The sequence below is a fragment of the Penicillium citrinum genome (genome assembly GCF_028827155.1).
Source record: "Penicillium citrinum strain IBT 23319 chromosome Unknown utg000003l:1.0-4596430.0:1.0-4598250.0, whole genome shotgun sequence".
Classification (NCBI taxonomy): domain Eukaryota; kingdom Fungi; phylum Ascomycota; class Eurotiomycetes; order Eurotiales; family Aspergillaceae; genus Penicillium; species Penicillium citrinum.
Window position 1 is genome coordinate 2330356 of NW_026622688.1, and position 23205 is coordinate 2353560.

At 49.1% G+C, this 23205-nt stretch overlaps 8 protein-coding genes across 8 annotated transcripts; 4 read left to right on the plus strand and 4 right to left on the minus strand.

The window, feature by feature from the left end:
• Positions 1-1587: 1587 nt before the first annotated feature.
• N7469_004084 (uncharacterized protein) lies at positions 1588-2224 on the plus strand (the record flags this gene model as incomplete). The annotated part of the gene is made up of 4 exons (XM_056643004.1): positions 1588-1721; positions 1888-1953; positions 2031-2096; positions 2179-2224. The coding sequence occupies 4 exons, from the start codon at positions 1588-1590 to the stop codon at positions 2222-2224; spliced, it is 312 nt and encodes a 103-aa protein (XP_056502416.1).
• Positions 2225-2902: 678 nt separating this feature from the next.
• On the minus strand, positions 2903-5063 carry N7469_004085 (putative nucleoporin Nsp1; the record flags this gene model as incomplete). Its single annotated transcript, XM_056643005.1, has 5 exons — positions 2903-3115; positions 3187-3310; positions 3365-3889; positions 3999-4955; positions 5017-5063. 5 exons carry the CDS (start codon positions 5061-5063, stop codon positions 2903-2905), a joined length of 1866 nt encoding a protein of 621 aa, XP_056502417.1.
• Positions 5064-5507: 444 nt separating this feature from the next.
• On the plus strand, positions 5508-7285 carry N7469_004086 (DUF5102 domain-containing protein; the record flags this gene model as incomplete). The annotated part of the gene is made up of 4 exons (XM_056643006.1): positions 5508-5516; positions 5576-5597; positions 5673-6505; positions 6569-7285. 4 exons carry the CDS (start codon positions 5508-5510, stop codon positions 7283-7285), a joined length of 1581 nt encoding a protein of 526 aa, XP_056502418.1.
• Positions 7286-7897: 612 nt separating this feature from the next.
• On the minus strand, positions 7898-10904 carry N7469_004087 (MIZ zinc finger domain protein; the record flags this gene model as incomplete). Its single annotated transcript, XM_056643007.1, has 2 exons — positions 7898-9323; positions 9409-10904. The coding sequence occupies 2 exons, from the start codon at positions 10902-10904 to the stop codon at positions 7898-7900; spliced, it is 2922 nt and encodes a 973-aa protein (XP_056502419.1).
• Positions 10905-12257: 1353 nt separating this feature from the next.
• On the plus strand, positions 12258-15503 carry N7469_004088 (putative polarized growth protein (Boi2); the record flags this gene model as incomplete). Its single annotated transcript, XM_056643008.1, has 3 exons — positions 12258-12330; positions 12454-12597; positions 12673-15503. 3 exons carry the CDS (start codon positions 12258-12260, stop codon positions 15501-15503), a joined length of 3048 nt encoding a protein of 1015 aa, XP_056502420.1.
• Positions 15504-16536: 1033 nt separating this feature from the next.
• On the plus strand, positions 16537-18372 carry N7469_004089 (uncharacterized protein; the record flags this gene model as incomplete). Its single annotated transcript, XM_056643009.1, has 1 exon — positions 16537-18372. The coding sequence occupies one exon, from the start codon at positions 16537-16539 to the stop codon at positions 18370-18372; it is 1836 nt and encodes a 611-aa protein (XP_056502421.1).
• An 818-nt stretch (positions 18373-19190) lies between these two features.
• Positions 19191-20196, minus strand: N7469_004090 (60S ribosomal protein uL14; the record flags this gene model as incomplete). Its single annotated transcript, XM_056643010.1, has 4 exons — positions 19191-19223; positions 19288-19612; positions 19929-19979; positions 20183-20196. The coding sequence occupies 4 exons, from the start codon at positions 20194-20196 to the stop codon at positions 19191-19193; spliced, it is 423 nt and encodes a 140-aa protein (XP_056502422.1).
• A 714-nt stretch (positions 20197-20910) lies between these two features.
• rpdA (histone deacetylase RPD3) lies at positions 20911-23026 on the minus strand (the record flags this gene model as incomplete). Its single annotated transcript, XM_056643011.1, has 5 exons — positions 20911-21007; positions 21051-21823; positions 21880-22421; positions 22475-22775; positions 22847-23026. The coding sequence occupies 5 exons, from the start codon at positions 23024-23026 to the stop codon at positions 20911-20913; spliced, it is 1893 nt and encodes a 630-aa protein (XP_056502423.1).
• Positions 23027-23205: the final 179 nt, after the last annotated feature.

A 23205-nucleotide genomic window follows, 5' to 3' on the forward strand; every position in this document is an offset into this window, starting at 1 on the left:
ATTCAAATCTATAGATGCTGATAACACCGAGAAAAATGAAGTTAAGAAGATGGGAAGTTGAATCACGCCATCGACATCATCGCCAGCGACCGGGAGGGGTAGAGTCCGCTGACGGGCCCTCATTCAGGGATGAGGGGCCAAGCGCGCTTCCTTTTCCTATCCCAAGTTGTTCTGGACAGATCAGAATCTCTGGATTCTGTGGTGGAGAACATGACGATCATCGATTGTCGAAGATAAGGTGTCGCTGGCATTCGACGGGGGGGTCCCGATGCTGTGGGTGTTTTTTGGGAGGGACACAGCATAGCGGTCGCGGCAGCGGGTCCGCGAGTAAACAAGTGGACAAAGACGAATGAAGGTCTCTTTTCCTCTTTTCCAGAGAGGAGTGATGCGAGGCCAGCGACGAAGCAATTTCGGGGGTTTTTTCTTTTCTCTCTCTGGTTTTTTTTTTCTGCCCCCCCTTCTTGATAGTGGGAGGAATGCCCCAATCTTTCAAGACCCTTCGGACGAGTTGGTTGTGTGGGATTGGGGGGTGTTGTGTGTTGATTTGCAAAGGCGGGGCAGAGGTGAAAAGACAAATTGAAGACGAAGAAAATAACTCACCTGAATTTAAAAGGGGGAAAAGAGAGAGGGAAAGGTATAGAGAAGTAAAATAGAAGTGGATGGAGAGGAGAAGGGGGAAGTCGAGAGAGAAGCAGAGGAGAAGGAGGGGGAAACACAGAAAGCGGTGACTGTTTGGTGTTGGGATTTCCTTCTCCTCCCTCTTTCCTCTCTTCCTCTCGTCCCTCGCTTTTTACTCTTCTTTACACTCTCCTCAATATCAAAGGCTATGTACATAAATGGAATTCCCGATATGTTACTTTGAATTGTTCTCTCTATGGTAAATGATCTACCTTTCTTTGAACGCTTTTTTATCCCATACTGTACTCTTCCATCCCATCCTATCCTCTACACTGTACACTACACTGACAACGCACATCTTCTGTGTGGTTCGGTGGACCCAGCGTCATCGTGGCTATTCCCCCCCCCATCCCGCGCCAATCGCCCCCTCCCAAACCACTCACATTTCACCCTCCGGTGCACCCGCCATTTGAGGGCAGATTCTGCCCATCCAAGGCAGGCAAGCCCTATCTATGTATAATTTGCCTCATTTCTTTGAAACAATCATACATACCCACTGGGTTTCCGAGAGACTCTCCGGTCCAGACTCTTCCGTCCTCATTCTTCCTTGCTTAGTAGATGCTCTTCAATAGACTTCTTAGAGATCCTTAGATTCTTTGTTACTCCAGAAAAAAGTCCTTTGTTACTCCGTATTCCAGCCCCATATGATCTGCCGGCCGAATCGAATGAGAGCGCATTCACTTATCGCCGGGAAAATCGCAGAAATTTCCTGCTGACGTAATACAAATTCCTAACGCACCCCGGACAAATCACCTGACAGGTCTTGGCACGTTGTCGTCATGGCCTGATGAGCTCACTCGGTGCTTACCTTGAATTCTCCCATTCATTCTCCATACTCACTCTTCTTATTTCTACCTCGTATCCCTTCCCCCCCTGATTCTCACAACAAATCACAATTTAACTTTCACAATGCTTCGTCAATCTATCACCCGACCGGCCGTCATCGCCAACCGCGCTCTCTGCCAGCGTTCTTTCTCTGCTGTTGCTCCTCGAATGGGTGAGGGTGACACTGGCGCTCCTCGGTCCGGAGGTGCCGCCTCTAGGTACGTGTTCCATTCTTCTCTTGTGTCTGAAATCCCACATGCTCTGTACCATGCCCATCAATGAGATATCGTGACTGCTGTGGCGTTCTCTGCGCTGTCGACCACATTGCGTGTCAACCTTGTCCCTGCTGCATGACATCATCTTCTGACCTTCGTTATCTTGTAGTGATTCATTCACCAAGCGTGAGGCTGCCCAGGAGTCCATGTACATTCGCGAGAAGGAACTGGAAAAGTAAGTCCCTCGGCTTTTTTCAGCCGCATCCAACCCTCTTAGTAGTCGACATTGAGCTAATGATTCTCGGCGGTTAGGCTCCACAACCTGAAGAAGAAGATCGGCGATCAGCGTAATCACCTGAATGAGCTCGAGGAGCACATGTACGTTACTTCCTGCACTTTGTCCGATATAGGGTAATTCCCATTCGCCGGAGTACATGCTAACCTGTCTCTTTGCCTCCAGTGACAAGCTGACCAAGGAGCAAGGCGGCGCCTCAGGCAGGAACTAAAGCTCTCATGCTCATGACTTGAAGAGCCCACCATAATCCAGAGCGATACTTCTTTGTAATATGACATCTCCTCTCCAGGGTCCAGTCTCTTGAACTTTGCTCGTGTTAAAGCAGCATCTGCCTAGACAAGTTGAAAGATTATAGCATACCAGGAGTCCCTTATTTCATGAATTTCACCCTTCTACTGGTAGCATTGCTGGTCGTTTCTCTAGAGATTCAGTCAGAGGTATTTTTACTGTTAGTATCTAGTAGTAGCTTGCCGTGTAGTCATTTTGACGTTACTGTATTGAGCTTGAATTGTAATGGTGTTGCAAAAGGCCAACACCTTCGAAGTTAGATTTCATAAATTAACAATACGACAAAAATCAAGGTAATGGAACGGATTGAAATTGAACAAACACATGTTAATTCGAATTACGCCATTCCAAGGTCCTACCTCGTAAACCAGAGGCAAACAGTCCAAGCCAACCCGATGATATACACAAAACACGAAACTGACCCCTGGATGCGTACTATCCGCAGGGTTAACAAATGGAAAAGGATTAAAGAGAAGAAAATGCATGAGAGCCGTCAAGGGAGTTGAACGAAGATTTTGGACTAGTCGCCAGATTCCCATTGCAGTCATCTACCCTTAATCGAATCATTAGACATTCCACACACACACACATACACTATTGTCTACCGTCTTCCCATGTAGGACCGATAGAAGTCAGAGGCAGCGTTTCCTCCACCCATACCAGGGCTGTTGTACCCGTAACCACCAAGTCGAGACGAAATTGATTGGCCAGCCTTTTGGGCAGCGGAGACCTTGGACTGCAACTCAGAAGTACCCTGGTCGATGAGTTGCAACTGAGACAGGTGCGAGTTGAGGATACGGACAATCTGCGAAATCTTTTCGAGGGAAAAGAGATGTTAGCTTTGAGATCTTGCATCTGGACAATGACATGGACAAAAGAACTTACCGGCTCGTCTGCGCGGTTGGTCTTGCTCAGACTTGCTGAAGCACCGTTGACCTCCTCAATCATGCTGGTCAAATCCTTGCCCATCTCATCCAAACGCTCTGAGAGCTTCTCGGCAAGTTTGTAGCTATATACCCAGTTAGTTTCATTATATTATGACAATGCTTATCAGAAAACTCACGTCCGCTCACGCTCCTGGTCTGGTCCTTGAAGAGAATCACCAGAGCCTACTTGCTTCGAGACCATTTCATCGACTTCCCGTTCGTAGCGATCCAGCCACGAGCTCAGCTCATCTTGTTGGTTCTCGACAGATGACAGTTGACGTTCAACCTCCTGTGTAGCTCGCTCAGCATCAACAGTGCTGCCATACAATTTCTGGACCTTAGTTCCATTTTCAACCAGCATGCGATCCCATTCGGCAACTTTTTCGGCATTATCACGGAACTTCTTCTGGTGCTGGTTCAAGTCGGTTGCCCAACGGGTGATGATTTCATCCATAGTTTTGTTCTTAAGGCGAGACTGGGCCGGGGGTGCCGGGCCAGTAGTTGACTGGCCAAGAGCAGGGGTTGTGCCAGAAGTTGTCGGGGCAGCAGAACCAGCGGCCGGGGCGGCGGTACCAGATTGAGTCGAGGCTGTGGTTGCAGCTGGTTTGCTGAAGAGACTTGAGGCAGCCGGTTGAGAAGCAGAAGTTGTGGCTGGCGCAGCACTAGTCGCAGTCGTAGATGGGGTATCAGTAGAGGTAGTCGTCTTGGCCCCGCCCAATCCAGCGAAAAGTGATCCTCCGGCTGGAGCTGCTGCCGGTGTGGAAGATTGACCCGCCGAAGTGGTCCCTCCAAGAGTAGGGAAAGGGGACTTCTGGGGGGGTAGCAGAGGAGGAAGCTGGGGCCCCAAGGGAGGGTTGTGGTGCAGATGCGGTGCTAGCCGGGGTGGTAGAAGCACCTCCAAGAGAAGGGAACGGGGACTTTGTGGCCGAGTCTCCACCGGCAGAGGGCATCTTGAACAGGGATGATGCGCCAGTTGACGCCGGAGCAGCTGCTCCGAAGGTCGGCTTGGGGGTAGTGTCCGAAGTTGTTGCTGGGGTTGTAGACTCGGCTGGTTTGGGGGTACTACCAAACAGACCAGAGCCGCCTGCAGCAGGTGTAGTAGAGGGGGCACCTCCAAAAATGGGCTTGTTGGCAGTCGCGCCAGCGCTAGGCGCAAATAGTCCACCAGATGATTGAGTAGTCGCTGGGGTAGTCGAGGGGTTGGACGCAGGCGTATTTGACGAGGTGGTGTTCAATCCCCCGAAGAGATTGTTAGGCTTAGGTCCAGGTGGAGGACCGGCAGGAGTGGTAGAAGTGTTTCCAAACAAAGAATTGCCAGCGGGGGCAGGAGTAGCAGAGGCATTGTTTCCGAACAAGCTACCACCTGCGGCTGGCTTGCTGGCTCCAGCTCCGAACAATCCACTGGTTGCTGACTGTCCAGAGGTTGACGATTCTGTTGTTTTGTTTGGGGTTTGAGTGTTTCCGAAGAGAGAGCCTCCACCAGGTGTGGTAGTTCCGGCACTGTTTCCAGTGTTACCAAAACTGAAGCCGCCAGTGCTTGGTTTAGCAGCATTAGCAGCGCCACCAAACAACGAAGGCTGAGCTCCGGCCTTAGATGCATCTGAGCCAAACAGTGACGGCTGAGCAGCACCAGGAGTACCATTGCTGGGGGTGGCGCCAAACGGCGAAGCAGCCGCACCGCCGCTGGCAGATGAAGCTCCTACATTTCCGAAGAGACCACCACCAGAGCTGGGAGTCGAATTGTTCTGGTTGGATCCGAAAGAATTGCCGGCTGTTCCGAAGAGGCCACCGCTGGAGGCGCCACTGGATGCTGGAGCGCCGAAAGGAAAAGGACATGGTGAACTGGTGTCGCGATCAAGGGAATGGACAAGCTTTGATGGAAGAAAAAAAGATGGCGGAGTTGACTGCGGATTAACCACCGATTGCAGGGAAGATCCTGCGAGTTGGATCGCGGTGTATTGTATCAGAGAATCAATATCTCTAATCAACTCTCAAAGTTGAACCCAGAGGCTAAAAGTTGGACAGGGAGCTTGGGGTAGAAGTGAAGCAATAATAAATCGACCCAGTGAGTTTGGGTTCAACGCGCTCTTGATAGCCTGATCTATGAGGCATAAATGACTGTTTGCCTGAGGAAGTTCTGCCTGAGGCTATTGACGTTCTGGACTCGGTCGATCCGCAAGACGTCGACGCCCACGCTACACATTGCTTGTAGATTGGAATCTTTTCTACTTTCCTTCCTATATCCCTCTCTATGTTTCTGGCCTGAGTTCACCTGCAAATATGTCGGAGGTTCCCCCCCGATTCATCTACGCATCTTGAACCCCCCCAACATCACTACAGAGAGGGAGGATCCTGGAGCTGAGGATAGTGGTATGTTTGCCCCCCCCCCATAACCTTGATGGGAGTATGTTGAGATACTAAATTATATTTTCTACGCTCTTCAAGGCTTGGATAGTGACGATGAGAATTTTCAAGACGCTAGTGAAGGCCACGTTCAACAACAATCACCAAGCCCACAATCAGCTCGCGCTTCCCCTGTCCCACGCACTCGAGTGGAACGAGTCGACAGCAACCTTCAACATGGTGAAGTGCCCGGGACAGAGTCGTATGATATAAGGCAACAGGATGCAGTTCCAGACCAAATCGAAGTGATCCCAGAGGGCTCGCCAAGTCGGGAGCCCTCCCCCGCGGGGTTGAACGACCAGCCAACAACCCCCGGCGATTCGTCAATTCCTCGAACAGTGGTCGAGAAGGTCGATCCAGACCTGCCCAGCCATGGCGAGATCCCGGGTACCGAAGCATTTGAAAAGCGTCAGGCCGATGCGGTCCCTGACCTTGTGAAATCCACCTCGGACCCTCAAAATCACCAACCAACGCCACCCTCAGAAGATGTATCTGAGGATACTAGCATCTCAGCTCAACCAATTCCTGAAACACATGTCTCACGGGTAGATTCATTACCAATGGATGAAGACACTTCATCACACCCACGAGCCCATCACCGCCGGTCCCCTAGCGACGCAATGCCTGATGTCATCGAAACAGTCCCTGATACGACAAATACATTGCAAGACGCAGAAGAGGATTACGATGACTTTGGAGAAGTTAATGAAGGAGCAGGCGGGGCAGACGATTTCGACGACTTTGTCGAGGAGCAAAATGACATGGGCGACGATGATTTCGGAGACTTCGATGATGGCTTCCAGGAACCTAGCCTAGACAATGCTCATACAGAGGGCACCAATACACCGCTGCAATCTCAGCCCCTTCCTTCTGTTGTGAGTTATATACCCTTCGAGCAGGCCTGCATGTTATGGATAACTAACATCTCATTCTCGTAGCCTCCACTTATCGACTTCGACACATACAACTCCACCAATGAACTTATTAATGCCCTCGAAGGTACCCTTGATAACTTATTCCCCGCCTCACAAGACCTCAGCTCTCTTCCCCCAATCGAACCTATCCCCGACTCTGCTGCAATCTTCAGCACAGAACGATCTCTCTCTCTCTGGTCTCAACTAGTGGCCCCGCCACCTCTCCAACCCCAGAATTGGGTCAAATCCCGCATTAGACGACTCTTTTTGGTATCACTCGGTGTACCTGTCGACTTAGACGAGATCCTACCCGCCTCCAAACAAAAGAAGCTCGTCCTACCCTCCATTGATCTCGACGGCTCAGGCGCCACAACTCCCAACAACCGAAATCGAAGCCAAACCCGTAAAGACGGCGAAGGCTCGCAGAACGACACCGAAAATACAGCCACGACAGGGCAGGCCCCTTCTCGTCAAAAAACCGCCCGTCGTGGTGCACCTCCACCTCCTGAAATCGAACTCTCTGCCGTCCACCGTTTGTGTGCGACTACTGATGCTGCCCTGAACGGCTTGACTGATGAAGAGCTGAAAGCCCACGTCAAAGAATTGGAGAAGATTACCCTGCACGCTAGCGCTGTCTTAGAGTATTGGCTTAAGCGGCGGGATGGCTTAGTTAGTGAAAAAGAGGCTTTTGAGGGCGTCATTGAAAACCTTGTTAGCCATGTTCGGCGTGTAAGGAAATGATATCTTCGACGCCTCGCTAAATATCTATATATGAAATCTTTGTATAATCTAATGTTGAAAGTGGAGATACCGTCCATGAAATGAGCATGATATTCATCTTCTCTACTACTGCCTACTGCATAGATACTATCGGTTGCTGTAACAGTTGTACTTTGACCAGAACTGTCAAATGAACTTGCAAGTCAAGGTATCAAACACTTCGAATAAGAGCAATGGAGGCTCTTGACTGCAGTATTGTGTACAATGGAAGTGTAAGGCCAAGTGAGATGAATCAACAAAGACATCCCAGGATTTTGTAAGACTAGACCAGAGCCCTAATTCATTACCAAGAACACCTCAAAGTGGCGACAGCCATCTTTTTTTCGTGTACATAGATTGAAAAGCATGAGGATAAAAATAGAAGCAATAGAAATAGAGACAAGAAAGGGGGGGGATTAAGGAAGAGCAGCTGAAAGAAAAGACAGGTTTCAGGGTATCAGATTGTTTGCTGCTCGGGAAATCAAGTCATAAAGAAGTGTCGAAGTAACTTGGTCTGTCAAGAATGCTACCTGCAGAGCCGAAGAGATAACACCGCGAAAATGCATACAGAACGTTAGAATTTAAGCAGCATGATTAATCGAGTTCAATCACGACCTGCTCTCTATTATTCACAGGTGATGATTGCTGCCTTTGGCGAGACGCTTCTATGTTCAAAGGTTCAGAGGCTTTCCGTTTATTCGAGCCAGGCATGGTTTGACTGAAGCTAGTGTTCTCATCACTAACAACCTTTACAGTCCAAGATCCATCTGCTCGAACATCAATAGCCACGACATTCTCTTCCAGTCGGTTGCTAGAAACGAGTTCGTCTCGGATGTTAACGAAGAATTCATCGATAACCAGGTTCATGGGCCGCGCGTCCGCTTTGCAGATTGGGCATTGCCAGTTATCGTTCATCGCGGCCGGTCCAGATTCCGATTTTCGGGTCATGATGAATGTGTCAAGATCAAAGCACTCCAGGTGTTCGCAATGTACTGAGCGAGCAGGCGTCTTGAAGATTTGCGCCATGAACGGGTCAATCAGACTGACCGTCAAACTTTCGGACACAACAGTCAAGTCATCATCCTCCCCTGAGGAGGATAATCGTTTTTTGATGCTCTGGCGAGTGTCGCTAGCAGGTATCGTACACGCTTGATTTCGTACTCGATCGAAATCGAGGGTTTGCATGCGCTCGATTCCAAACACGTAACGGAAGTTCTTGCACTCTCCTGGCTCGAGTAGGAAATGAAGGGACAGTTTATTTTCGCCTTCGACGAGATAAGGTGTGATATCCAGAGGCAGGTCTTTCCCGTTGTGAGATTTGCGGCGGACAAAAAGTTCCTTGCCATTGACGTGAATGTAAAAAACGCTAGGCCAAGATGTACTTTCCGTCGGCCAGCGGTCAAACACCTTGTCTTTGTGTGAGTTACTGACTGCAATCGCTCGCAAGCGTATCGATCTGCATCCTGGTTGGTAGATACATGTTGCTGGCCGGGCTGGGTGATGAGTGCTGGCCTCAAGGAGTGGAGCACTCCGTTTATCGAGGGCCGATATTTCGAAAGTCCGTGAAAAGGAAATTTCTTCTGAGCCCATGAATGCAGGTGCCATAACGAACCCATCCAGGTAGTAAAACAGTTCACCCACGTCAACAAACCCGTTGGGTCCCCAGTGCTTCAGCTTCTTGATCGGATCACGAAGATCAGCCTGGTGAAGTCCTAGTCGCATGGGGTTGGGTTGCAATGTTGGCGGTATCTTGTAGCCTGGAGGTGGGAGCAATGGGGTAGATGGTTTCTGAGGTAGTTGATGAGGAGTCTGTGATACAATGTGGCGGCCATGAGAATGATGAATAGGAGGGGGGACTTGCGCTTGACCCATGCTGAAATGATTTGGATTGACAGTTTGTTGTCCAGATGATGGTCCTTGTGACGGAGGCTGGGACACTGAAAAGTATCCTCTTGGAGGACCTGGTGAATGAGCAGTATTTGGTTGGGGGGGCACTCTGATAGGCAGGCCCGTAGTGATCCTGTTGTATTTGAGGAATCTGATGCATTTGCGCCGAATGGGTCTGCGCTATCTGTGCATTGTGCATTTGGACCGTCTGCGCCCACTGCGAGGTATTCTGCGTTTGGGCTTGTGTCGGTAGGGATGCAGGTTGCTGCAGAGAAGCGGGATGACTCTGCTGGTGGGTTTGCTGTATCGGTACTTGAAACGATTGCCGTGGGTCTGGAACCACGGGCAATATAGAGGGCGATGTATGCTCTCTTGAAGCTGTAATCCCCTGCGAAGGAGGTTGTGGGCTTGAACCAAAGGGCTTCATAGCAATGGCTTTATACTTTTCGACTAAGGTTTGAAGCGGGGTGGTGTGCCTGGCCTGCTCTGAGTTGATGTCACCCAGGTTCATTTCTTCTTGAAAAAGTAATTCTAAAGCCGGAAGTTTGTCGGGGTCATATAAAAGTCGACATGTCGACGCAAATATCACCTTGAGGAAAACCGGGGAATACAGATGAAAACAGGAGGCTAGTTCAATTGCCATAGGTGGGAATTGGCGAGCGTGGTAGTATCCTGATCGATGTCTATTGTCTATGAATGTGCAGTACTGCTTGGCGAGAAGTGCAAGGCAGCTGCTAACCTGCGTCAGGATCTTGCGATACCATGCTGCGTGCATCAGATTCTCGTGTGTGTCAGGAACGTCGACAAATATCGACATGAGCTCTGGTGGAAGCGTATCGTTCGCTATCAACAGACCCTCAAGCTTCTGGAAGCCATGATGAACGGCGGGTGAGTTCAACATTGCTGGGAGCGTGTGTGCTGACCATCGGCAAAACATTTGGTGTAAAACGAGATAGAAGCCATCCCGCTTCTCATATGCCATCTGCAGTAGCATTGTTCTTCTAAAGGTAAGGTTTGTAGATGTGCTAGCTTGTTCCCAAAGGGCGGCAAATTTGGGCTCCCACCTCCTCCAGGTCTCTTCGGTCAAGGTATCATCGCTCGGGGGATGATCGGCTTGCACTGTGCCGGGGCCCTGCGAGGGTACATTATCAATATTTCCGATTGATTGCACACTTGCGGGATGTGAATTTAATGGTATAAGGGTTCGGGTGGGAGTCGAACTGGTGTGTAGATTTGACGCGGACTTCTCATCATTCGGTTCGTTCTCTCGCGGGATCGTTCCACTGTTCTGAGGACTCTGCGGGTCCGGAGGTGTAGCGGTCTCATTTGAGACCATCGGATGAGAGACATTGGGGCTATCTTGAGGGCTCGTACTCGGGTCCGGCGAGAGCAAACTGGCTGGGAACTGGTTGGGTTGAGGCAGCGTCGATACTTCCACGGACGATGGCAGATTTGCGCCTGGGGTGACGGGGGAGATCAACGGGCCAGCAGCGGCGAGGGGGGGATGGGGAGGAAGTTTATGAATGCCAGCGACTGTCGACGTAGCAGTCACCGACGAAGACATGTCATTTTGAGTGCCAGTGAGATGTGGAGGTTGAGGTGCGTTGTGATTCCAAGGCATCCATTTCCACCGCGGGTTTCCCAAAAACAAATTCGCGGTCGAGTTGGCTTCTTCAATATGATCCGCTCCGCGCAATGACTGCCGAGGTGTCATAGTCTCATATCATAGTTTTACCTTTTTTTGTGTTGTTGTATCTAGTGGGTTAGTTATGATCATATTTCATCTCGAGAAAGAGAAGGTCGAAGGAGGAAAGAGTGTGTGGCGAACAAAGAAACGCTCCAAGTTTTCTAGAAGCGCCGTTGACTGGTCCAGTATATATTGCAATGGATTGCAATTACTGTAGTATACTCTGTCGTTAATACAATATCTACTTAATTTAATTAATGACTGCTATTACAGTAATACCTATTACTATGATACTTATGGGTATAATCCTATATATTTACAGTATAATCAATAATCAATAATACAGGATATACAGAGTACTAGTAATATAGATCGGCGTGATACATCGCGAACAGCCTTGGACTTCCGCGTTCAGCCAACTCCCGCATTCATCCTCGACTTTCCTCCACTTCGACTCTTCTCTTTTTCTGTTCTCACCTCATCTCATCCACTTTTTCCTTCTTTACTACTTTGTTTGTTTCTCTTTTTCCCAATTTCATCTTTTCTTCAAACTCTCTGCATCTCCTACTCTTCATCTTCCTCTTCTCTTTTATCTGTACTACATTCAATTCCCCACCCCAAATTTCTCTCCCAAATCCCCCGACTCAACCGTGGATGGTCTGGGCCAGAACCCTTTGACGACCGCACACGTCACTTCAGCTCCATATTTTCTCGGGTTATTTTTTTTTCTCTTCTTCTCTCCTCTTCTTTTACAAGAGAGTCACTCTACAGAGACTGCAATTTGCTCGACTTCGGGAGTCTCAATTCATTCTGAGATCGTCCAATTTGCCAATCGTCTATAGTTTACACTAGTAGATATCCTCCTTGGTACGTTCATAATCCTCTCTTGTTGTGGTGGAACCCCATTCCACATCAGATTCCTGGAATCTGCGCCCTTCTAGATACCTCCCCGTCATTTGCTGTCATGGCATGAGAGATCGGGTCTGCCACGTCTTGGACATCAGATCTGTTCCATTGGTCTCGTCTCGGCCTTGCAGATGTACTATGTACAATCCGGATTGTACAAAGAGGGAGAGGTACATACATACAGAAGAGCTTCCGACAATTCCAGCTTAGTTCCTTGTGAACCCCGCTAATCAACTTCAGCCCTTTTTGCGCACTTAGATTCTTCGACTATCGACATTCCCTCCCCTTCTTCACCAAATTTCACATTATTTACTTTTCTGGCTTCATTTGACTTCTCCCGTGTCTGTCCTCTCAAAGGGCTTGTCTGGGCCTCAATGTCCTGCGATTAAACTACCGTCATCCTCCCGCCTCGGCTTGGTTTCCCACTCCCGTGCGATCGGAGGAACTGGGTCCCCCAACAAAAATCATCACGAGATGGCCGACCATTCTCCGGCAGCGTCAGCGCCGCCGTCAAATGTCCAACGTGGGGATTTTCTCATCGCTTTTCGTACGTACTTTTTGTGTGCGACATGCTTTGCGCGATTGCGCTTTTGCGCTCGCGTCGCAAAGCACTGCTCCGTCTCCCCTCCTCATGTTCGCCTATCTCAATTATGCGCTAATCCGAATCTAGATGACCACTCCAAACGCAACGACGATGAATTGCAGATGGCGCGTGGTGATATGATTCACCTAGAGGATATGGATGAGGAATTTCAAGATGGATGGTGGTTCGGGAAGCATGTCTCCTCTGGCGAAAAGGGCCTCTTCCCAGCTTGTATGTCCTGATGTGAAGATTAAACGAGTGAAATTAGTCACTCGTAGTACAAGCTCATCGCTTACAGTTTAATAGGTTTCACTCGCAAGGCCGAGTCCAACGAACCAACTCGGAACCCTATGCGCCCAAGCAACATCAAAACCGGTCCCTCGCCTCAGACCGTGATCGCATCCGAAAATACCGAATCGCCGGCGGAAATGGAGCCATCGACACCAGTGGAATCGTCGTTTGTCTCAGCTGACAGTCAGCAAACAACGCCCCAAGCATCGCGACACGCCAGTACCTCTGATGTCTATGACTCGACCGATCCATCGAAGCAGCAACGATCGGCCTCCTCTCCATTACCGCGCCCCAGTTTAGCGGCCGATATCCAGCAAACCTTCCGTCGCTCTATTGATAGCAATACAACTGGAGAAGAGAGCCCCGTCATGAATGAGACATTGAGCGTCATTGACGAGCACATCACGGATATGAACACCCCTCGTCATAGTGTGTCTACCCAAGACGCGAAAACGATCAACGACTCCGGTAGCGAATACAGCAGCCACTTTAGCCACCGAATTTCTTACATCAATGGACATGAGACTGACGAGGAGGAGGACTCCGGCCCCACCGAAGAACAGGTTCGGCGATGGAACCAAACCGAGACAGCCAAGCACATGCGAGAGCTTGGAATGGATCCCAAACACTGCGATATCTTCGAAGAGCAAGAAATCACGGGCGATGTACTCCTTGACATGGATCAGGATTTTATCTTCATGAAGGAGTTTGACTTTGGTGTGATGGGCAAGCGGCTCAAGACATGGCACAAGGTCAAGGCATTTCAAGAAGAAGTGCGGGGCCTCAAACAACTTGAGAACCAGCCCCTCGCCAGAGCTTCTGTCGCCGGCTTCTCGAACGGACCCGAAGAAAGATCGCTATCTCGCGCCGGTCATACGGGAGCTTTCCTACCGCGCATTCCAACTGTATCTGAAAAAACTGGTGCAGGCTATGCGCCACGAGTTTCCGCTGTTCCTGGTCAACATCCCAGGTTAGCTAGCAACGGTAGCTCCCCCATTACGCCTCATACGCCTCCCTATGGCCATGATTCACCTAGGCGAGTTTCCGCGGCCTCGATTCGGGATCTCAACCACACACGACGACATTCCTCCATTGACACCACTCATCGCGGTCATCCGGATTCTAATCTGAGTGGTCATCGGAAAAAGCCATCTTTTGATAGGGCTTGGACTCTGAATAGCGGAGCGCATGGTTTGCCTGCGCGCCCAGGGACTTCGCTAGGCACAACGGCAGCAACGTACCGTGGACCACAGGCTGCTACCGCAGAATCGGAACCTAATACTCCCGAACACCAGGATGATCTTGATCGAGGCTACTTTTCGGGTACTGAATTGGATTCGCGGCGAACTCGACGTGTTCTGCAAAAGCGGACATCGACCGGTGGAAGCATTAGCCATTCTCGGAAATCAAGCTACGCCGATGATAGAGCCAAAGCTGTTGGCAAGCGTCAATCGCGGGTTGCTAGCGTTGACTCAATACGTGATGCGGCTAAGCATGTCTCTACTGCCGCAGAGAATTATCATGGCACTCCACCAAAGAGTCGTTTCAGGAGTCTGAGTACGCGTGTCTCTGAGCGAAGCGGCAATGAATCCCAAGATAGCAAAGCGGGCTTCTTTTCAGGCCTAGGACCTTTCATGAAAAAGGGCGGCGATCCAGACAGCTCTGCGCGTGCCTCTGCATTGCCTTTCACCCTCCCCAAAATTGGAGGAGCAAGTCAAAGGGTCCGGCGAGCAGTTGGCCTTCGCGCGATTTCCGATGTTGTCGGGAAAGGTACCGATACCTCAGCTCCTGTCTCGCCTCGTGATTATGATCCAAACACTGCTCGTACTGGATCTACAACTCCCTCGGCGACTTCTAAGAGCTCCGAACGTCACAGTACTGATGGATCTGGTAAAGCTGCTGAGGGTGCTGGATTTATGGTTCGACCACGTACCGTCAAGTCCAAAAAGGATACTAGTGCCTATACCCAAGGTCTGGTGAAGAAGCCGCCACAGGAGCAAATAGAAGGCTGCGACTATAGCGGGTGGATGAAGAAGAGATCACCAAATCTCATGACGACATGGAAACCTCGACTTTTTGTGCTGCGTGGTCGCCGTTTATCCTACTATTACTCTGAAGAGGACACCGAAGAGCGGGGTCTCATCGATATCACGGCTCACCGTGTGCTACGGGCTGATAATGACCCGATAATTGCACTGCACGCTACGGTCACAGGCTCCACGGCGCAGCCTGCCAATGCCAATGCCAGCGAAAATGGCGGCAGTGCTAAATCATCCCCTCCCGCCGGCCTTGCCGCGCTCGCCAGCAAGGATGGAACTGGTCCTTTCTTTTTCAAACTGGTGCCACCAAAGACAGGAAACTCACGGACTGTGCAATTCACTAAGCCGACTACTCACTATTTTCAGGTTGACAATGTCAAGGAAGGTCGCCTGTGGATGGCAGCCCTGATGAAGGCAACTATCGAACGTGACTTATCTCAGGTAGCAGAGACCACGAACAAGCAAAAGACGATCAGTCTCAAACAGGCCCGTTTGATGAACCAACGTCCTCCTGCTCTGATGAACAATCCAACCGATTCTGAGATCGATCGTCTTCCCAAAGAACCAATTGAAGAGGACGACGAAGAAGAAGCAGCAGCAGAGCGAGAGCATGGGCTTCGGATTGAGGGTCTGAACCTGGGCAAGACACCATCAACCGATTCCAATACATTCGTCGACGCCAAAGGGAATGCCCAAGAGGGCACTCCAGATACTAGCGATCGGCCCATGTCCAATCCTCTTGGAGAGATTGATACCGGACATGTATCGCTTCTGCCAAGTCCGTTGGCCAAGATGGACTCCAAGTGATATTTCAAGTGTTTTCCTTGGCTTATTGCGTATCTGCTCTAATTTCATTGTGGAATCTAACATACAACCACATATTCTCTTATTTACCCTTTTTTTTTCTGGCTTTTTTTTTTTTAATCTCTCATATTTTTGCTTTTACCATCCCCCCCAATTGTTTGGCGTTTGATGTGATATACCCCTCGCACCGTCTCCTGTTCCATTCCTGGCTTCGGCCGGTTTTTGTTTGCTATGTGGACACGAAGGGTTAATATGAACTGTGCTTGATGACTTTGGCTTTGTGAAAGAGTACAATCGGACTTTACCCTGATCTGATCTTTGGAGATTACATTGCTAGGTACCATATTAGGGACGAGAGGAATTTCCAAGACCATGTAGATATTGATAATTTTTTGGGCTTTCATACAACTCTACTAGGGTAGTAGTTCTAGTGGTTTACATATACAAGAAGTTTTTCGGTATGCTCTACCACGTACTCGGTACTACTATCTTCCATTGGCAATTATTCGCTTGGCACTAGACCTATATATAAATAATAATAGGTAGTAAATATTCCACTCAAAGTTCAGTGTGGCATGCCTGGCCTGCCAGTGACGGTACAGTTGTAGTTAAGCTTCCACGCACAGGCGATACTGAATAGAAATAGTAAACCTTGTATAGTATACTTCAGGACAGGAACAGGATATCAATACTTCTCAAAGACAGTTGACCGTGTTGGTTTGTCTCTCAATGCTATTAAAAATTGCTATTCAAAAGCTTGGTACTCGGGCTAGAGTACATAGCATAATTTAAATTATTGAATGATCATGCAATATTCGAGTATTCAATATTGCCTGCATATCAAAAGGGAGCGAAGTACTGGCGCGCACCGCTCGGCGGAAACAATTGCGACGCACATGTGAACCTTCACTGTTTACCACCCACAGACCTTCACTTTTTACCCTTCGCTGTCCTACAGCGCCTTTCAACTCTTTTATAATATATTCATTATGATTCATGATAATATTTTATAATATCTCCAATACCCTCGACCCTCATGTCCTTCCACTCACTCCTTTCCCGCATTCTTGCGCTGCTACTCCCCCTCGCACTCTCCGCCACAGTCTATCTCTATCTGTACCCAGTCTTCAATGGCTGCGCATTCCCCCTACCTCGATCCAATCAGCTGAGATCGAACAATAATTCCTTTGCCGAAAGCCTAAAACAAAACCCCTCCGTCAGCACACTGCTTCAACACCTTCGAACCCCGAACTCCGCTGCGGACACCGATCCAGCTATCTTCAGACTTCTAGTCCTTGCAGATCCGCAACTCGAAGGAGATACGTCTTTGCCACTACCAGAATGGAAATTACGTGCGCGCGCACGCAAACACTGGAATGCCGTACGCGAAGCTGTCGAAGAAGCTTCAGTTGATACGCCTTTCCCGAAATCTCTCCTGAACCCGGAGGTTGTCTCGAATATTACAACAGGGTTATGGACTTTGCTAGACGAAGATATTCCAAGGTCTCTTCGCGCGGTTCAAAAGCAGATTGATCTACTGGGGAACGACTATTACCTCGCGCATATCTACCGTACATTGTTCTGGTGGACACGACCAACGCATACAACCGTATTGGGTGATCTCGTTGGAAGCCAATGGATTGATGACGACGAATTTTCGTGGCGGAGCCACCGCTATTGGTACCGTGTTTTCCGCGGCGGACAAAGAGTAGACGACGAAATTACGAAAACAGGTGCTCTTGAGGGCGAGGTTGCTGAAAAGCAGAGACTAGAACCTCTTGGACCGAACTCTGACCCAGCCTGGCCGAGGCGAGTGATTAATATTGCGGGTAATCATGATATTGGATATGCAGGTGACGTGAGTGAGGCACGCATGGAACGCTTTGAACGCGAATTTGGTCGTGCAAATTGGGATATCCGTTTCCAGCATCCTCCTATTTCACCTGGTGTGAATGGAAAGGAAACATCTGTTGAAGGTACTGATCAATCGGCCGTCACTCCGACGTTGCATTTGATTAATCTGAATACTCTTATCTTCGATACTCCTGCCTTGTCTGAGGCAGCCCAGTCTCACAGTTACGACTATCTTAACGAACTGATTAGCAAGCGACTTTATCCAGTCGAGGACCGGTCTACATTTACCCTTCTTCTCACACATTTACCTTTGCACAAGGCAGATGGAGTGTGCACTGATGGTCCATATTTTACGTTTCACGAACATGATGACGAAGATGGCCCTGATGGTACTCCGCGCTGGAAAGAGGGTGGTTTGAGAGAGCAGAACCATTTGAGTGACTTTATCAGCGCATCGGGGATCCTGCAGGGCATTTTCGGCATGGACGGTGGAGAAAATGCCGCCGCTGGTGGCTATGGTCGGAAAGGACTTATTCTCACAGGCCATGACCACACTGGCTGTGATGTCGTCCATTATGTGAATCAAACCGCAAGTGGGCGCGAGGATAAAAAACAAGAACAAGGTGCCTCGGATGAGAACTCGCAAAGCTGGAAATGGGCCGCAAGACAATATAGCGAGTCCAATGATCAGCCAGGAACACCTTCTATTCGTGAAGTCACGCTTCGATCGATGATGGGTGAATTTGGCGGAAACGCGGGACTGTTGTCGGTTTGGTTCGACGTTGATATGGGTGAATGGGACTACGAGATCACGATGTGCCCTGCTGGTGTGCAACATATTTGGTGGACGGTACATGTTACCGTTCTCATCACGCTGATCGTTGGTTTACTTTGGATTTTGACCAGGTTGACTGGATCTGGAAAACCATCCACAGACAACGTGGTGCAAAGAGATCCAAGTACCATGAAGAAGGACACGAATAGACCTCCGAACAAGATGTACGTCCAGGAAAAATAGGGTTGTGTCATTGGCATGACTTGATAGACTGTTTGTTTCTTGTATAATAGAATCCAGCTGTATAAATTTGGAATAAATTTAGAACATTTTTGCAGATAAATGAGGATTTCTTGGTAATATAGTAGTAGACGAGGAAATAAACGAGTGTACTATCCGTATCATGGATGATAGAACAAGCGCACAAGGAATAGCACGAATACCACCTAGCTTGGAAATAACTTGAGCCTTTAGGAGGGACTGCTTGGAGATTGCTGTAACTTATATCTACCAAGATATGGCGTAGGTACGCTATGTGGAAGGTTACGAGGAACAGTATAAACCACCAACTAGTATAGCAAACCCATAAGGTGAACGAAGGTGCTCTGAAGCAGACCACGTCGTCTACTACGGATTTTACATAGGAGAACATACTGGAGAGGCCAAAGGTGGGGAGGTGCACCAAGATTCTGGAAGAGAACTACAACGTAATGGCAGACGCAGAGGGATCAGATTAATGAACCTGTCTATTACCCTTGAGAGGCTAGGTCAAGAAATGACTCTCGGAATCATTCCTAAAATATACAAAGAAAAAATCGGTTGGATGTTGTCATGAAAAGTTGTATTTTTTTCAAGTACTTCCGAAGATCGCCAGTGTTCAAAGAGAAAAACACGAATGGGAGGAAAACCGGCTCGAAATAACACAGGTGAATTCGTCTCGTCAGTTGGACCCCCCTCCCTTTTTCTTCCACAAAATGTCTTGTATGCACCCCGTGTTCCCAGGCCCCAAGGAGTTTCAGGTATGGTATCGTTGATTTTTGATTTTATTCGGTTTCCTCTCTTTACATGACGACACCGGAGTTGGAGGCAATACGCTTTGGTGGGAGTTAGTAGATAGTTCATAATTTGAGGTTGGTAGAACGGAGGGGAAAAACTCACGGGCCAAAGCTCAGCAGCCTCCTTACCGACAGGGCCGGTAATGGCGGATCCCTTCATCTCACCCTTGTTGTTGACGATAACACCAGCGTTGTCCTCGAAGTACAGGTAGATACCGTCAGGGCGGCGCCAGGGCTTGCTCTGGCGGACGACAACGGCGGGCATGACCTTCTTGCGCAGCTCGGGCTTACCCTTCTTGACGGTGGCCATGACCATGTCTCCGACACCAGCAGCGGGAAGGCGGTTCAGGCGGGCACCAGTACCGGCAACGGCAATGATGTACAGGTTGCGGGCACCGGAGTTGTCGCAGCAGTTCATCACGGCGCCACTAATCGAAGACGACCGTTAGTATTTCCGTAATTCACATAAGAGCGCTTTCGATTCTTTGTAAAGCGCCGATTGGGTTCGTCGTGTCCTGTCCCCTCGTCCACATGATGCTTTCGATTTTTTCCCCATGTTGAGCTCAAACTTTTCCGCATGAATTCCGAATGTTATGGCGTTTCTTCTCTCAACAAATCTTCATCCCGTCATATTTCCATTCCAATGCAGTTGAAAAAGATGCAGTCGAGCGTAGTAATTGGCGAATGGGCGTTCATCGAAAGCTTCACTGGACGAGAGGAGACACGACTGTGGGATGATCTTACGTAGGCAGACCGAGGGTCATCTTGAGCTTGTTGCCCGAGGCACCGGCACGACTATAATGCGATAACCATTAGCTGGTCTGAATCTTTCATTCCGATGTTATATCCCCAATTCCAGGTCGTCTATTCATTCTTCCCCGCTCGAGATGTTGAACATTTAAATGTGCACATTCGGTCGTCGAGATCTCGAGATCGGTGAATTCTTCCCCCAAAATTTTCCTTTTCGTGTATTCTGGGTATATATCTGATAGACTTACCCACGGCTAGACATGATGGCGAGTTGTTGTCGAGTGAGTCGAAGTGGGTTGGCGAACAAGAAGGCGAGGCGAGAGTCGAAGAATCGTCCACGGTGCTTTCTCGCTTAGTGTGCGGGTGCGTAAAATCTTGGCGCCGCATTGGTGGACTCCGTTGCCCTAGCACTAGCCCGCTTTGGGACTAGCACATGATGATATAAGCCGATTCATATCACGTGACTTCATCATATGTTCTTTATACATAGTACATCAGATATACGCTCCTGGATCAAGATATAACAGGCTGCGACATGAGTTATACAGAAGTATTGTTTTGAGCCTGACAGTACGCACTGTTTCCAAATGTTTGCGCGGCCAAAAGCTCGTCTATTACGGTGTATCGCAATAACAGGAAATAAGAGCTGAATTGCTCAATTATACAGTTTCATTCGCAGTAGAAGAACAAAGTTATAGTAGAAATTTAAAGGATGGGACCCAGATTAATGCATTATACCCCCTGTCAATGCAAGCCCACGGAGGTAATATACATGTCTGATCTCTCTGTTTGTTGACGAGTTCCACCAAAAGACAAGTCAATTAGTTGACTCTCAACCAGTGAAACGTCGCCATACCATCGCAGAGACAGTCCACCCATGGTCAAATAAGTAGCGAGTATGCTGCCAATCCAATAACACCTTTCTGCCCAATTCCCATTACGCCAGATCCGATAATGTTACTGGAACTTCCACCGTTCACTCCTCTTGCTTTGTGCCAGGCTCGCCCAAAGACTCGGATGTTGTGTCCTTAGCACCCGAGCCTTCAGCAGGCGCGGCCTCTCCTATTTCCGCACTCTTGTCTGTTGTAGATGCAGATGATCCTTTCGGGAGGAGACTGAGCTTGAGGAGGGGATGGTGGCGCTTTGGTTGAATCCTCAACGCCAGTCTGTGCCTCAGGTTTCTTTTCCTCTTGAGTCTCGGCAGGGAGTCCAGACTGCTCATCCTCTGGAGCAGGGGCAGCGTCCTCCATAGCCGTATCCTCGTCATTTTGGGGAGGGGATGGGCGCCGAGAAACAGTAGCAGATGCATTCTTGTCCTCGCCTTCTAAGACCATTTGGTCGGGGTCAGCTGGCGTATCCTGATCGTTCGAGACCGTCGCTGACACGTCAGGCTCTGTCCGAGGAGCATCGGTCATCTTAGTATCCAGAGCGTTGTCCGCGTCGCCATCAGCGATGGATGAAGCCTCTTGTGGTGTGGCCATACCGCTGTCGAGACCAGAATCTGCAGGGTCCAGATTCCTGTAGTTGGCTTGGTTCCGGCGGCGGATCGCTCCAGGTTGGCGGCGAACGCCATTGGCGGCATTCTCTTCTTCATCCTCACTTTCACTAAGTTCGCCAGGCTTCTCAACATACTGGTCGAAACGACGTTGAGTGAATCGCTTGTCCTTGTTCTCATCCTCATCCAGATCGTCAAGAGCGTCATCAGCATCATCATCCATACCATCAACAAGGGGATTGCGAGGCACATCGGTCATCTGTACAGATGGGGCAAATGCGGTACGCTTGAGATTCTCAACAACTTGACTACGGATCTTGTCAAGGTAGTCTTTAGTGTTGGCATTGTCCATGTTCGAAGGGCGAACATCGAGCTCGTAATCGGGAGCAAAGTACTAGGTTCATAGTTAATAAACAGAGCCATGCAATCAAATTGGGGGGTTGCATTTACCTCATAGTAGTCATTGTAAGGAAGATCAGAGCCCAGACTATCTCCGACAAGGATACCCGTCTCAAAGGCCCAGGTACGCGCGACGTTACGCATGGTGTAACCACCACCGCCAAGGATCATGGTTGGTAGGTCAAAACTCTTGATAAAGTTGACACAATTGGCATGTCCACGCATACTCAGATTGAAACAACCAAGGCGGTCACCAGACAAACTATCACCACCACACTGCAGAACCACAGCCTCAGGGCGATACCATTCCATGACACTCTTGATCACAGGCTCAAAGATACTCTTATAGGAGACATCATTGATACCGTCTCGAAGAGGGAAATTGACTGCATAGTACTTCCCCTGACCAACACCGATATCACGTAGCTCACCTGTGCCAGGGAAGTACTCACCGTACTTGTGGAAAGATACGGTCATCACACGGTCTGTCGTATAAAACGCTTCTTCAACGCCATCGCCATGGTGCACATCAATATCAACATATAGAACTCGCTGCTTGAAACGTAACAGCTCCAGAATGCCAAGAACGATATCTAAATCTTATTAGTATGTGAATAAGATGTTATAAGATTTTTGCTATTCTTACCGTTCACGTAGCAGAAGCCACTAGCTTCGCTCTTCTTGGCGTGGTGTAGACCACCAGCCCAGTTAACGGCGACGTCACACTTATTACGATTCAAACGTGCCGCGCCCTCCATACTACCGCCGGCGCTGATTCCACAGAACTCAAACAGGCCATCGAACACGGGACAATCGTCACCCACATTGTAGCGGCTTTGTTCCTTTGAAAACTGATCCATATTATCCGGTGTGACCTTTGACAGGAAGTCGATATATTCATCAGTATGGAATTGTGTCATTTCGTATTTTGAGGCTGGTTTGGCGCGCTGTCAGGCTTTTGCATTAGCAATGGTCATTTGATTTCGGGTCGATCTCGTGTTTGAATGTGGCATCTCACATAAATCTCCATTTTCTTATACAGTCCATAGTTCATGACCAAGCTGTGGGTCATACGTATACGGTGCGGCTTCATAGGGTGACCCGAAACGTAGGCATAGTTACCAACATCAGAGTCATAGAAGTAGGCGACCTTTTTGTTGTTGGCCCCGACGCCATTGGAAAGCGGTTCAACGGCCATATTTGACGGTAGATGAAGCGGGTTGGGCCTATTCGCTAAGGAGTTTGCCGGAGGGATTGTCAATCCACTTAAGAGAAGAGCGAGGTAGGGAGTATGCGGTTTTGGGGAAGACAAGATAGCGTTGTGAAATCGAAGCACGGGGTGGGCACGGTACTGGGACACCGGGTACCACCACTCGG